The sequence below is a fragment of the Corvus moneduloides genome, chromosome 3 (genome assembly GCF_009650955.1).
Source record: "Corvus moneduloides isolate bCorMon1 chromosome 3, bCorMon1.pri, whole genome shotgun sequence".
Lineage (NCBI taxonomy): Eukaryota > Metazoa > Chordata > Aves > Passeriformes > Corvidae > Corvus > Corvus moneduloides.
In genome coordinates this window covers 67,762,400-67,778,864 of record NC_045478.1, presented here as the reverse complement: position 1 = coordinate 67,778,864, position 16,465 = coordinate 67,762,400, and the positions used below count along the sequence as shown (strand labels likewise).

Sequence of the window (16,465 nt, the reverse complement as noted above, 5' to 3'; positions counted from 1 at the left end):
ATTGCTCTCTAATGCACATCAAGTATTCCACTTCAGCAAATAAAAAGAAGCCTCACAGAAATATATGCATTACACAACAGGAGAAGAAAATAGCTGAGCACCATAATGCTGCAATCATAGTATTGGACTCTATGCAGAAATGCATTGTTCACCATATTGGAGGTATATTTCTGGAAGCGCAGGCAGCCCGTGCTGGATGCCTGATAGCCATTGGTAGCAGGTCCAGTAACTTCAGACAGGCTGACTACACCTCCCTTTTTTGCCCTGAACAGGGGAAGTGGGGATGGAAAAGTGCTCGAGGCTGCTTCATCTTCAGGTAAGTCACTCAAGCACTGTCCTCCAGCCCTTCACTTTGCTCACAGAGAGAGTGGTTGGGAGGCTGGCTGCCAGAGCCATTAAGTTTTCTTGTGTGCAACCACTGAACGGAACTGGCTCCATACCAACAATGCAAGGGTTCCCAGAAATTACCTGCAGGATCCCCACACTCCCCTTCCTGGCTGGACTAAATTATAACATTTTTGCTTATTTGGGAGACACACACCAGGTTTTGTTGCATAAACTTGGGACCACATAGATCAGTTACTGCTGGCATCAGGCTAGTACTAAGCGCTTCCTGGGCTCTCTGTATTGCACTGTAAAAATTATTTTTAGGGTGCAAATAGACTTATCTAAAAGGTTATTCTTTTAAGCCTTGCCCATGTGCATTGCCATTCCGTAGGGAGACAGAACTCATCGAACCTGCTTCAATCCTTCCTAAAAGTATTTCTAGGGCAGTGAGTAGCTCACTACCAGTGAGGTTCCAGGCTACAAGATTATTAAAGCCCTATGGAATGTGACTAAAATACATCATCCAAGTCCACCTTACTGGTTTATCTTCATTCAACACAATGAACGTTTCAAAGTCAATCACACTGCAGCATGATGGTGCTGTGTAAGAGATCACCTTGCTTCACAGCCCTTTGGTAAGCACAGCCAAGCAGAACATCATTGACCAGGCTCTGAACAATTAGGATTCATATCACAACTATACAATAGAGGACACAATAACAAGATGCACTCTGTTTCTGTCCAAAACACTTTAAAATGTTACTTCCAACAACTGGAGTGCCAACTAACTTATTTTCATCAGTGCTTACCTATTGCCGTGCCAGCTTTGCAATTGAAACAAACAAAACCAAAATAAAATTGTCAGCACTTTTTACTTCTAACAAGCACTTCTCCTGCTTTTAATGGAAGATCAATGCCAAAAAGCTGATGCAACTAGAGACAAACACTGCAAAACCAAGCTAGACAGCACTTTAAAGGTGCCCTCAACCTTTTCATCACCTACCAGTTCTTGTCTGTGAGCAGCAGGTCCAGCAGAGCATGACTCCTAGTCAGTTCACTGATCACCTGCATGAAGAATTGTTTTGGAATGTGTTGAACTCCCCTCCTGGTTTCTAGCACCCAGCTACATTTCCCTTCCAGGACAGTGTTTAAGAGACACCCGTGAGCCTGTGACTGAGGCTCTCTCCAGCTACCTGAAGGCAGCAGCACCAACATTTCTATTGGCTCGTCACCCACCCCAGGCCAAGCTCCAACCATTCAAACCACTCCTTTATTAGAGAGCACAGTCCCTCCTCTTTAGACCCTGAGACTAGCTCAGTTGGTGAGAATATGGTGCTAAAAACACCAAGGATGTGGGTTTAATCCCTGTACAAGCCATTCACTTAAAAGTTGGACTTGATGATCCTTGTGGGTCCTTTCCAACCCAGAATATTCAGTGATCTGAGAGCTGTCCACTCTCTTTTTTCTCTTTTCATCCAGTAAAGGGCCTGAAATACCTCTCAATGTTCTTCAGTTGACAAGTCCCATGCTATGCATGGCCTGACAACAAGCCTGGGGGTGGATTCTCTCACACGCTGAGTGTTTACTCTGCTGTCCATAGTCTGCTTTGCAGCACAGATCACAACAGATAAGTGGGGAAAATGGTATCATAGCTTTTAAATAGCTTTGTTTGGGAGTATGTTTGAAGGGGATCAAGAGCAGTTTTAAGGCCCAGAAAGCAGAAAAATAGATTCTGAAAAAAAATTAAGCAACAAATACACAAGATCTTCTGCCTAACAACACCATAAAGCTGAATATAACTTTTTTATGTTGAAAACAGACATGTGATCTTCAGAGAGGTCTTAGTAACAGAATGACTGGGAACTGATTACAGCCATCACAATAAGATAAATTATTATTCTTCTCAGTGTCCTTACACAATACAATTTTGGACAGGAATTAGGCTGCCTGTAAAGCATACAAAGCATCCTAACCACCACAGCTCTTCAACAGACTGATTTTTTAAACTATTTATCAAGAGAATCAGTATTCTTTGCCAATTTTTGAACATCCACACAGCTTTCAAAATCTGTCAGATCTTTGAACAGATCTCTCCTTGGCATTTCTATGCCACCTTGAACAACAGCACCTGATTCAAGGCAGCACCACATCAGTGCCACTATGCAAAGCCAGAGAAAAAGAGAATTACCCTCTATTTTTAAAGTTCCAAAATTCACTAACAAAAACCAACACCAAACCCACACATTTTCAAACTACACAAATGAACAGTAATTAGTGTCACAGTGAACTGATAGTCATACCTGCATAATTAGCAGTAGGTAGTCCTAGCTGTCATCTCCTCCTACCCTTCTGCAAATTAAGAGCTGTCTAAATTTAGCTATACAAGTTAAACCTCCTGCTATTGCTACATCTAGACTTGGAAGCAACTATAAGTATGTATATACTTATATCTATTTAAGTTAATTTGAAACAGTAGCAAGAAAAGAGATTAATTTGCACCCTTATTTTATTTATTTTGTCTACATTTGACTTTATTTTGATGACACTAACAATCTCACAAACTAATGAGAGTTGATCCTGAGTTGGGAGTTCAAAATCTTTTTCCTGAATTCTGTTGATAAATAATGTGAAACAATATTAATTAAGGAGTTCCAGCTTTTATTAACTTCTGATAAGCCAGGAAAATAATATTTTTATTTTGGTAGAAGACTAGACTATGCAATTACATTGTGCTAAACATGCAATTTGTTTGCACTTGCAGAATTTATATCACTTCATTCTTCCCCTCATAGCTGTGCTGAATGTATGCTGGAATAAAGTAGTATGGTTTTTAAACCAAAACCATTGTCTTTCTACCTCAAAAGAATAGAAGTTTTATTGAAGAGGACAGACCACTTGTCAATTCCCTATTTGAAAGAAACCCAGGTAACATGCCAAATCACATGTAGTGAATATGATTATTCAGGACAATCATTCTGATAATATTGTAAAAAATTAAAAAAAAAATAGGGTTGTAAATTATCTCCCCTTGGAAGAATTAATGTTATATTTAGATGACATGAATTTGTGTGTGATGCACTCAGATCTCTGCCAGAACAATAATCTTCTATGGATGTTCCAAGGAAATCTCTTAAGGACATGCTAGTGACTCATCTGGTCAGGAGCTAAAGAACACTGGCTGGCTTTGGAAACTATTCTTCCTCAACATCTAATCTGGGATTAGATATTGTAACGATTAGGAGACTGTAAGCAACCTGGGAGAAGGACACTGTACTCCAAGTAGTTCACGCATCACGCGGTGCCACTGTGAGTCAGGCTATGCATCTTCAGTAGGACGCTAAATAACCTATTTGCATATGTTAAAAACTTCTTTGCACAATAGCAGTACTCAAAGCTTCTACCCTATAAGCACTTCCTCCTATGCAGAAGATCTGCAACCCTTCCTTAAGCCAAGAGACCATTACGCATAAATTTAAGCCCATTCAGACTCTTCATCGGAGATGGATCTGAACTGACTGACAAATCCCTAACTGCCACAGAACAGACTCCTATTCTAGGTCTGTATGATAAAATGGGAAAGTAAGGCGAGTTACCAGGACAGATGGAACAGAAAACAACCAGATTCCTCTGAGCTAAGAACAAATCAGAAGGAACCATACTAGTTGAGTGGAAAGACAATGCCTCTCCAATTCTAGTACTATCATCCAGAAAGTCTTAAATTTATCCCAGATTCACCAGTGTCTAATTGCTACTGTAGGACAAGCCACCATTTCCCCCCAGAAAAGCTCTCAAAACAAGTCTTATGAGAGCTTAGATTCCTAAGCACATGAAACACTGGACAAATAATAAACTATACTGTTACATGTATGTTTTTCATATTTATTCGTAAAACTACTTTCAGACGTATCCTGTATTGTTTTTAACAGATACTTTGCATGCCTGATGAGGTCTGAATCATACTGGGTCCCACGGACCACTAGCTATTAACAATTCCTACCACAAAGCATTCTGAATACAAAGAAGTGCTCAAGATATTTGTTCTCTGCCTCACGAAGCCCTTAATCCTTCCAATGAAGATATGACAGCCCCTTCCCCTATAGCTGCAGCAGCCTGAGGTGGCTCTGGCTGCTTCTGTTAAGAGGTGGCCACCCAGGCAACTGCATATAATTCTACACCATCACAGGCAGCACACCACCAAAACTCACTGTAACAAACCAGACAGCCCATGTTGCCATGCTCCACCCTGCCCTTAAAACCAAATGGTGGAAAATATTTTGCATTCGTGTTCCTCTTCTTCCTTTTGTCTAAACCATGCAAGTGACCTGAAATAATAAGCATGGGCTGATTAATTACTGCATGTGTTTCCTTCTGCAGAGTTGAAAGGTCCGTTGGGGTAAAAGCAAAGGGTGACATGATGAATAACACTAAACACTCCTGTTTTTAAGCAGCCACCTTGTTCAATGAACCACACACAAACCAAGAAAGGGTTCTTTTCACTACATGCACTCAGTCTTAAATGGACCAGCTGAGAAACAGTTACTGAACTACTAACTCTGAAGATGGAGAAAAAGCCTTTTGCGGGCCTCCCTCCCAAGGCCAAGAGCTTAATGGTGTATTAAATATGTAGACATCTTAGTGCAGATTTCTAAGGATTTCTCTGTATTTACATAACAGTTGGCAGCTCTCTCATCTGTGGTTGGGGTTTTTTGTTTGTTTGGGTTGATTTTTTTCTTCATAAAACCATCTGCAACAGTATACGTGTTTACACAGCTTTCTTTGTGTAGAAGAGGTGCTCACAACTATATTTTCTCTTACTAAGTGCCACCGACATCATTAGTACTCTTCTGAGTGTGAGGACAGCGATGTAACAAATAGCAGCAACCGTCCCGAAGTGCTTTAATCTGAGACTGCATTTTAGAGCCGATATCAACACTTTATCTGACATGATTTTGTTACATTATTGCTGTACTTGAGTGTTGAAATGCAGGCAGACATACAGTGTATGATTTTCAGAAGCCCTTCATGTGATACTGATTGAGGTTTGAAGCAGAAATCCAGAGAGATCAGAGCAAGGCAACACTGGGTTAAGTTGGAAAATTTAAACATTTCAACAAACAAGAAATAATTCGTTCTCCTCCTCAAAAGTGGTCCTCCTATTTTAACCATGAGGTAGAGAAAATTTACTGTGACGAAGTTTCAGCTCCAGAAATCCCTAACAGTCCTCAAAGTCACAAAAGCTAACACTGAGTCCATTCCCAATTTTGCCATCAATAATACCAGTCTTTCCACAGAGAAAAAGTAACTAGAGAGCAAGCAGGTGTTTTGAATCTAGCAAGATGATTATACAAATTAGTTTTTCAAGGTACATTATTATCAAATTCTTAAATCACTTACTTCAGAGACTGTAACAAGGGAAGGCATGCACACAGGCAGAGCCGTGTAGATTAAGCAATGAAAATGTTAATTAAGAAAGTTACAGAAGGGAAAGGGAATAATACACTTCCTCTGCATTAGCATGTGGAGCCCTGGGCTCAGTCACAACATGATGAGGAAGACCTTTCTAAAGGGAAAAACTAGTAGAAAGCAGAGCTCAGGCTTTAGAATGGGAAAAGAGAGAGTCAAATTTCTTAGTGTTGTTTCCTGTCCTCACCCTTTGCACATCCTTCTGCATGCCCAGGGGACAGAAGTATCAGCCTAACAAAAAAGGGGGCAGATGTTGATGCTAATACACACTCCACCAGCTCCCAAGGGGCTCTGTGGCCAGTGTGTCAGCCCGCTTCAAGGCTGAAGCAGTGAGGAAAGACCCTTATAAATTGAATCTCTATTTCCCTGCCTTGGTTTTATTTTACAGGTGCTTCTGTTATTGCAAATACACATATTTCACCAGGACTAGACAGAATACATAAAATGCTTTTTTCCAGGACAGATGAACAAGCTTCATAAACCATGGGCACATCACCCACTCCAGGCTGACAAACTAGCGCACAGAAGGCACTACATCATGCATAAGTCTGCAGGCCCCTGGGAGCCTGGGGACACAGCTTCATTAAGCAAAAAGAGCTTGATAACGCTGACTGCAAGGCTTGGGGGACCGGGTCTCACTGGGCCACTGTGAAAACTACAGAAAGTACAGAAAGGGCCTAAAGACTCATTGACTGCTTTGAGCGTCACAGCCTCCTTTACAGGTTGTTTAGGTCTGCTGTAGTCGTATGGAATATCACCTTTGCTTCCATGTATGCATTCAGGCTACTAAAGTGTGCATGATTAAGAGCTATCTTTGCATTACGTACAGCTGAGGGAAGGACTTGGTTATGATCTAATTAAACAATGTCACTGGAGTGCCTCCTCCAAATCTGTCCCCCTAAGACTACCATATCCCTCTGCCTTTGTACAAGTACAGATCAAAGCAGCAGAGATGTTGTATTTATCAAGGCACAAAACAATGGCATGCTTTAGCACAAATGCACCGTATTTCCTCAGCTAAAAACACACAAAAAATCCATGACTGCAACAGCAGCAAGTTATTTCACAATAACCTAGTTTCTGAACTACTCATCTGGCAGACCCAGCAGCAGTACTTCTTGTTCATGACATTCCTAATGGATGTAACACATTCAAACCACCTACTCCCTGTCCCAGTATCCCTCTTCATACTCTTTGCTTGCTCCACAGTTTGATGCAACAGTCTAGCTAAAACAGCATTAAGAAATTGACAATAGGGGCATGTCATCAAGATAAAACGATCTCTCAGTAAAGTGAGTAGAGTCGGAGAAAAAAAAAATCTGACTGTGCCCCATCACCAGCTTTTTAAAGATTAAATCTAGCATGTGCCAACAGGCCTAACAGCAACCTGTCACTGAAGTCCAGAGAAAATCAGCTTCTTGAGTGACTGCATCTAACAGATGAGCTCTCACCTCCTACATGCCTTCTTAAGAATCACCCGGAGTTATCCTAAATTTTACCAGGAAGCAGAAACACTCCCAGAATACTAAGACATTTTCACATGAGTATGGTCTTGCCAAGATGCCAAAGCTGCTCTTTTCCAAGCACTATTTGCCCATATTAGAGCAATAAACTAAAAACACTAAAGCAGGCTTTGCAGTAGGAGCCTTAGAAAAAACAGATACTGTGAGCTACCAGCTTGAAGGACTTATTTGGCTTTCAGTAAAGAATCTCTCCAACATCTCTTGAAAATCTTCTATATTCTAGTATACATTTTATCCTTCAGTTTGCTAGGAATGACCTACACTGGAAACAAGGGAAGCCTAAGGAAGTTCTGAATGTATCTCAAGACATCACATTAAAATTAAACATCCAAAAACCAGGCTTCACTACTGTACAGTCCAGGTCCTTTATTACCTGCTATCAAGCTGCTTAATATTTCTCTCTCTGTGAATACTCACACACTTGCAGCCCATTGAGTACTGCAGTTGGTAACAAAACTGATTGAGAAGGCAGGTGCAAATGCTTGAGCACTCGTGGAGAATGGATGGCAGAGAACAACCAGGACACACGTGCATCCTCAGAGTAGTGGGTACTGCCCAGCCGAGGCTATAACTTGGGCTGCACTCCTCCTGTCCCGGCTGAACACGATATATTCTCTTGTGTGCACTTGATAAATAGAGAATAGAACAGTCAGAACAGGGGTTTGTGTTTATTAAGTTTCAATACATTTTAGTGCAATTCAAACGTTAATTCAAGGAGAGGCTGTTACTTCTCTGTCTGTTGGCTCAAATTAATCTCTGGTTAACTGCTGGAATGCACCAGGGATAAAAATGTTAACTACTAAGTGACTTAACTGTAAAAACTTAAATGTGTGTCAACAATTTACCCTTCCATTCATTTGCCTCCTTTTACAATGAAAAGAGTGCAGGAAACAAGCACACTGACAAAGTATGTGCTCCTTTCACTAATCACCAGCTATATTAAATTATTTCCAGTTATCTGGACAAGAACACCAACATTTTGTCATCATCTCTAGAAACAGTACTGTAGTTCTATAGGTAAAAGAGGTCGCTGGCCTGTTAAAAAAAGAAAATACATGCATGTTTTAGTTCTAGATAAGACTAATACAAACATCCTCCTCTTCACACCTCAGTCCTCTCTCCTAAAGTGTTCCTGGGTTACCCTGACATAGAGTTACAACAAAAAATTTCAGTTGGAATCCTGTCTTTAGTTAGGCATCCCAAGTATTTACAGGATTTGAAGTTAAAATATTTTAGCTTCCTATTTTTCCTTTCTCACAGAAGGAAAGGTTGTGAATTTAGTTAACACCAACTTCCACATTCCAATATAGTCTGGAAAAGACAACACAAACTAAAAGAAATAAATCTAACAGCCAACTCAATATCCAAAGGAACTCCACAGTTCTCCACAGCCCTTTTTTTTTTTTAACAGCTTTGAAATAAGTTTTCACCTCCAAATTCAGTGATGCATTCCTGCGTCATGACATTGGTTTCAGTACCAGGTAAAAACCGAAATCCTGGCATGGGATTTTAACTCGCTGTAGCCATCTGTTTCAAGAGGATTATATGGATTTTTTTAAAGTGCTAGACATTTAAAATAGCAGAGAGCTATTCGTTTCATTTCAAATGCTTTTTCAGCTACCTGGTGTTAAAAAATATCACTTAAGCTTGAAAGTCAAAGCTACATGACCCTGTAAATTTGCTGTGTCTATTGATGTCCTCTGACATAATAGAAAACCCCAAACTAATAAAAGTAGTAGTACAAGCAACAGCTATTTATTATCATCTCCATTTTTATTATTCATGACTAAAGGAAGCATGTGTAGTCACTTTTTAAGTCTCAGCTCCTCAGGCTTTCATTTAATAGCATAATTATAATTTCAAATATGGCAGAACTTCAAACACTGCTTCATTTTTATTTTGACAACTTAGTGTTAAAATTTTCAAAACCAGGAAGAGAACAGTTCCAAAGAACATTTGTCACAAAATGTGAAAGTCTCATTTTGCTTCATGCATTGACTGCACACTTTCAGAAACAAACACTGTATATATTTCAGGCAGGTGGATAAATGTCTTTTTCCAAGATGTTTAGTTGCTGGGCAATATGTTTATTTCAAATCTTTTACTGCCTAGAAAAAAAAAAACCACAACAATTTTGTTTGTTTTGATTCAGATACCTGGAGCTGATCTGCTTTCTGTCTGAGCTGTGACTTGTTCCGCATACATGACAAAAAATTACTTCTATCCTATCTCCCTAGGCAGAAAAAGGAAACTTCCCATACATATTCTGATCTATGGATTTTTTCTTTTTCTTTTTACTCCAAGAAACCTGTGCAATCTTCTTCGTAGATGAAAAAAGAGACCAAATGAAAGAAGCATTATCATTTTTATTTGATCAAGTAAGTTGTTCAGTTATTGGAGATGTATGATGAACTTCTCATCCCAGTAATATCATAACCTCCCTAACCCCAAGCAGGAAGAACATAAGTGAAGTCATACTTCAATACATGACCCTAGTTTTGGAAAGTCATGACAAACCTTTTGTTTCATAGGAATGACACCTTTAGTTGTCCCTATTCAATGCCAACTTTCTGTTAGTACAGATCAGCTTTCAACTAAGCCAGAGGGGCAGGAAGACAGGTCCTAAGGATGTGCGTATAGAAATGTGCCTGTGAATGTACGAGCTCCTCCACATTCTGTACATCTCCCACTTGCATCATTTTACACTGACTTGACCTCTGCTTTTGTTTCCCATACGAATGTTGGTCACTGGACACAAGTTTTAAGAACTGTAGCAGCTCTGACTCTGTAGCACTGCTTACAAGTACATGACAGCACTGGATAATAGCGAGAGAGGTCAAAAAACCTCACTTTGTAGTATTTTCTTATTTTAAGTACTGAAGAATTCCATAGCAGCTATATAGTCTTCTTTTCTACTAAAACAGCCTCAAAATATAGGAATTTCTTGTTTAATTTGGTAATTTTATTATTACATTTATTTTTTTAAATAGCCGAGTAAAGAAATTATATCAACCTAATTTATAACAGCTGAAAGACTTGCCTTGTTTTCTCTGAATTCATTCAGTCAAGGCCTTATAGCAAAATTCTGTCTCTGTTCACATCCTCCAATAATGATTTTCTTACTATATTATACTTCCATTTCTACTTTCCAGTATTATCTGATAGCTGCAGAATTCCACTTCTTTGGTAACCAATATTAATATTTCAGATGAATTAAATTTCCAAAGATTTTGGCAATGATACAACAGATTACAGCAACAGCTTTTCACATCTGAAGTTCCCAATTATGTTTGAAATTAAAGTGAGGTGGGTGGTCTCAGCTTACTTTTGCTGCTTGTTACCCTCACAATGACTCCACAGTTCAGCATCCCCATTTTTCACTTCCCTGAACTCTCCACTCCCAAGAGAAAAAGCCTGCAATCTAAGATCAGGAATTAAAAAAAGGGAGAAATTCTTATAACAGTCAAGGAAAATAGTTAAGCGTGAATGAACAGTAATAAGCCATCAGATAGTGCTAGCAACCCTTTATTTCCAGAAGCACTAAGTTTCACTTGCCCCACTTAACTAATAAATTCAAAACCCTCCAGATTATTCATCATCATAACTTCACAACGTTATTTGGAGATTAAAGAACCTCATACTCAATTCACTTTCAAAATAATCCCAATGTGATAGCCATGGTTCAAGCAAATGAAAGTTGCACACATCAAATGAGGCTGCATTTACTAGGACCTCTAATTGTTCAATGAGCACAAATGCATCCTGTGCTGGAGCTGTGCCCTCTGGAATGGTACCGTGATGGGCAAGGGCTTATTGGTCACTGCTGTGTGCTAAGGCAGGCACCACAACATAAGGCAACATCTGAAGGTGCTCATTCCTCAGTTTGCAGAATCTGTGTTGACTTCCACCTCTCCACATTAACTCTAGAGTCTGACATGCCAGACAACAATTGTTGGGGGAAAAAAACCCCACTGTTGCAGCTGGCACCTGGGGTACAGAGGATGATGAAAAGGACCATCTCTGTACAGGGATTGTGAGCTGTCAATCCATGAGGGGAGATAAGGGTCAGATGGAAGTGTTGCACATAGAAAGCACGATAGCATCAAGCTACTATTCAATTTCAGGCCACTTCCAGGTATGTTAAGTAGCACTTAGAGCAAAGGAAGTAAAAAGCAATTAAGTGATTACTTCAGAGAAAGTTCATAGTAAACAGAAAGGACACCCTTATGACATAACCCAAAGTTTACAGAGTAAACACAGCAGACAACTACCAAAAAGTCAGACATGCTGAATGACAAAATGAAGCAGCAAAAAGAGTGCCTTCATCAAAAACTTGTTTCTTTTTTGTTTTTTTTTTAATATTTTTGCTTTTTTAAAAAGTAGTTTTGCTGTGTTTATTCAACAGAAGTAACCGAAATGGAGGTAGAAGGGAAAATACAAAATAATGTTCTTGTTTTCATATTGTGCCTGTACAAAGTTGAATAACTAAAGAGATTAAAAGTTACAAAAAGCACCACTAATTCACCCTTCAGGGAATAACTCTGGCAGTGCTTCCATACCACGGAACATCTTTTGCCAGTTGTCTGGCCTAGAGTGGGTGAAGGAAAGGAAATACTCTGATACAAAAGTTGTTACTACTTTTGGAATTGGGATGTTGCACTGCAGCTGTTTCAGCAACTGCAGGCCCTAGCTTATGTAAAAGACTTCATTACAGACGAACAGGCCCCTTCCTGTTTCACAGATTTGAAGTTACAACTAATTAGACAGAACAATGTTGTGAACAAGTAGATAACTGCACTATATATCAAGAGTATGGCTACTTACAACCAAGAGGTCAACTTTAATGAGTAATGTGGTGTTTTAGAAAACAATTAGCAATGAATTACTTAGATATTAACAGCAAGTACTACAGAAAGATAAAACCTTCACTTTCATAATCTATCTTGAAAAAAAGAAAATCAGAATATGAGAATATATCAGAATAATATATATGTGTTAGCAGATTGCTCTTCTGCAACCCCTTGCATCATGTTAGACTCCTTACAGTTAATTATAAAGTGAAAGTACAAAGGAAAACCACTACGTGCATCCCACAACTAGAGATAACATTTTCCATTTACAGATTTTAATTGGAAAGCTATTTAAAAGGTCTTTTTCTGGAAATATGAAGAGCAAGGTGCTTACCTATTTCATCCATTATATTCAGTACTGAACACTCATTCGCACCCCAGAGGTCTACTGTGCATCCATAGCATGATCCACGTCACCCCGTATGCATGGCTTCAATCTCCCAGCCTACATTTAAAAAATTCAGGCTAGCAATTTTGCAAACCTGAAGTAGAAAGGAGGTGGTGTCACGGGAGAAAAAGGTGCAGTTTCAGAAAGTGTGGAGAATGCATGCCATCAAGATATCCTTTTGAGGTCAAAACTGAGCTGCTCTCAGCATTTCTGGCCCAACATCTGATCAAAATGGAGTTTGTCACATCCACAGCATCATGAGATTATATGGAAGGACAGGGAGGGGGGAGAAGTCTGCGGAGCAGTTCCCCGTGCTCTGCGTCAATAGATTTGGGCTTAGTCTCTGTTAAGCAGCTCAAGCCACCGGTTATTGGTGCTGGCAGCTGTCTACCACACTGCCCCACTTCCTATTTCAAAACACACTGCCTGGGAAGGAGGCCTTGGTCAGCCAGCTCCAACCTGCTTCCAAATAAAGTGGAGAAGTCAAACAGTGGAGCCTCCATGTTTGCCTTGAACAGCCCTCCAATTGTTTAAAACACACCCTCACCCCCTTTTCAAACAGCTTAATGCAAGCATCAGTTACAGCAATATTAAAAAATCCAATAAGCATTTCAAGATCAAAAACTGATTTGAGATGGGGCCTCAATTTTAAAGAATTTTTGCATGTGTACATAAGCAAATTGTTTACTTAGGCATTTCCAAGATTTTAGTATTAAATATATTATTTGGCATTTTAACATTTTTTGGATAATTCTTGATGTGTTTCTATTGGCTTGATAACACGAATCTTTTCAACAATCATAATGCAGTCATTAATGTCAACACTTTGCTCAATATTATGGCAAATCAGTTACTAGCAAATTAATAGCAACTGCTATACAACTTCCCTCATCCCCCCCCGCCCAAAAAAAAAATGCTGATAGCCTATTTAATCCAGATTTTAAGAAATACCTACGCTCCACGGCCACCTTCTCTGTGTCATGTTGAACTTTACACTAAGACATAACACACATCTACGTAATATGACCAAACATAATTCTCCCCTGCAATTCCCTCATTATATATTTTGTTAGGAAACAATTAAAACCAGACTTGTCACACCAACAAAATCATGGCAACCTTATACCTCCCATTTCAGTTCCAACAGCTAATAAACATGCTGGTTCTACACTAACCATTTGCTAAGCCATAATAACTACTGTACTCGTGTGGCACAAGGGCTTCTCCCAACCACTCTGCATGCTGGCCCATCCACACGAGCTTAAAAAAGGCAGTCAAAGTCCTGTCCTGCAATGTGAAAAGCAGCCATGTGGCTATGATATAACCAGGGAGCCTGGGAGAGTGGGATGGAGCATGTGGTCCTGTCAGAGCCTTCCCATATACTCTCAGCAATGAAAATCCCAGGAGCACTAACCAGCACTTAGCCTCTCACACCTTGGATCTACATCTTGAGATGAAAACATTTCTATTCTCTGCTCTTTTTAGCATTCATTTTTTCAAATTATTGGTTCTGATGCAAACATCCTCCCTCAGTCCTACAACTGGTACAACTGAAACCGAATTTTGCTGGGGGACTGGCTACCCTGTTGTAGGAACTGGAACTAAGGCTCTAGAGCTGCTCCCATGAAACAGAGCCTGACAGTTTTATGGAATATTAGGGAAGTAGATTGCTAAACATTATGTAGTTTAAGTTGCAAACTCAAAATAGAGTGTGTTAATTACCTTCGACTGCGAATACTAAAGATTAATTATCATTAATTTTATTATCTTTGTTCAGATGATGAGCAGGTAACTTGCTCTGCAAGAGGTGCCCTTGAAGTACAGCATATGAAATATGGAAAGTGCACAAAAAAAACCCAAAACCCAGCTCACTCAGAACCTGTCCAAAAACACCCCACTGGTAGTGACTGCAAACCAGAATTAAAACCCTTGGGAGAGAACAGGTTAAACTACCACCACTCCTCCCCGCAGTGGTTCTAAAAGCAGTGTTTGGGTATTCTGATACATTCACACACAGTTCAGATCACATGGCCCGAGGATGTAAAAGCTATTCTATCACTGACATGTAGAGTAAATTAACTTGCTAATTCACTTTCTAACGCACAGTTCACTGAGCATACAATTACATAAAAAGGGAGAATAAAAACTCATGCAGCCAAGCGTATTAAATTTGTACGGGTTGCCACACTATACAGAGTTGGGTTTTTAAAAATTCTGATAAATGCATATACATAAACAAAACCACATCATTCACCTTTAAATCAAGTCACATGCACAGCAGTGAGCATATGCCATCCCTCTCTGCCAGACAAAAGCTACATTGCCAAAAATAGCCACAGAGTGTGCTGGAGTAGCTGCAGAATGCCCTAGATACATTTAGGCCATAAAGATTGAGCAGCACTAATGCAAGGAAAACTTAGGCACTAAGGTTCATAACAGGCCAGGGCGGGAAAGAGGGAGGAAGATGAATTTCCATCCTTGAAGCTAATCTTTAATAGCTGCTATTTTAGCTCAGTTTAAAAGGGAGAGTTAAAAGGGAGAAAGCTGTTTCCGTGCAGAGCTGGAACATATGTGTACATTACAGAAAAATAATGGATTAAAACACTTGGTAGAGGTTTTCTTTGAAAAGACCAGCTAAAAGAAAAAATGTGCTTTTTTTTGTTTTAAGAAAAGAAATATATAGAGTTGATGTTACAAGAGTACTGTCCCACGCTGTGTAGATGTTTCCCCTAATCAGTTTCTGAATTGTTTTTAAAATAGGATTTCTTCCTACTCTTCTCTTTCTGAAAAGAATAAGAAAATTTAGCAGTCTTTTTCTAGAGCATGTAAAGTACTATAAGCTGGAAGAGGTGAACAAGTAAAGACCAGTGTGCTAAGTGTTTTAGATCAGTTTCTACTGCACAGGACCTGCTGGCAACAAACAGGCCCCGTCTGTCTCAGGAGTTAGCAGGGCTCATTGGGAGAGCTTTAAACTAGATTTAGGCTGAACAGAGGTTGGGTGTGGGAAGGGGAGAATTATGGCAACCATCCTAGTAGTAGAAGGAGGCTAAAGAGGGAATACCTCTAGCCAGCACAAGCAGCCAAAGATGTAACCACAACACAGGAATACGGGGGATCCCTTTGCATCCCCACGGGGATATTGGCACAATCAAATAGTTCAGTAAGGTGCCTGTACACCAGTGCATGCAGTATGGGGAGCAAACAGGAGGAGCTGGAGATCAGTGTGCAGTCACAGGGCTTTGACCTCATCGCAGTTATGGAAACATGATGGGATAGCTCCCATGGGATGGGATGACTGGAACGTTGTCATGCAGGGCCATGTGCTGTTTAGGAGAAACAGAGCAGGAAGATGCACTGGTGGAGTTGCCCTCTATGTGAGACAACACTTGGCATGTATGAAACTCTGTCTTGGGATGAGGACAGACCAGTAAGAGAGACTTTGTTGTGGGTGTTTGCTACAGGCCATCTGATCAGTAGAAGGAAGCAGATGAGCCCTTCTACCGGCATCTTGAAGCAGCCTCAAAGTCACAGGCACTAGTTCTTGTTGGGGACTTTAAGCACCCTGAGACCTGCTGAAGAGGCAACACAGCAAAGAAGAGACTAACAGTAGAGAGGGTTCCTGGAAAGCACTTATGACAACTTCCTGGCACAGGTAGTGGAGGATCCCACAGGGAATGGTGTGCTGCTTGACTTCATGCTACCAAATGGGGAAGGCCTTGCTGGAGATGTGAAAGGTTGGGAGCAGCCTTGGCCGCAGCAACCATGATATGGTGGAGTTCATTATTAGGTGAGGAAGAAGCAGGGCAGCAAGTAAGATTATAACCATGGGCTTCAGGAGAGCTGATTTTAGGCTCTTCAGGGACCTTCTTTAGAGAATCCCATAGGAACAGGCCCTGAAGGGGAGAAGGATCCAT

General features: G+C 40.1%; 1 protein-coding gene across 12 annotated transcripts in view; it reads right to left on the bottom strand.

Annotated features, from left to right (window-relative positions):
- MAP7 (microtubule associated protein 7) overlaps positions 1-16,465 on the bottom strand; it is a 110,485-nt gene that overhangs the window by 64,226 nt on the left and 29,794 nt on the right. The window contains exon 1 of one of the 12 annotated variants that reach the window (XM_032102082.1): positions 12,498-12,806. The exons of 10 other annotated variants lie outside the window; for them this stretch is intronic. In XM_032102082.1, coding sequence (XP_031957973.1) covers positions 12,498-12,510 — 13 coding nt within the window. In that variant the 5' untranslated portion in view covers positions 12,511-12,806. Of the gene's footprint in view, positions 1-1,330; positions 1,383-12,497; positions 12,807-16,465 lie in introns of those variants that run through there. One more of the 12 variants, XM_032102080.1, reaches the window with a different exon arrangement.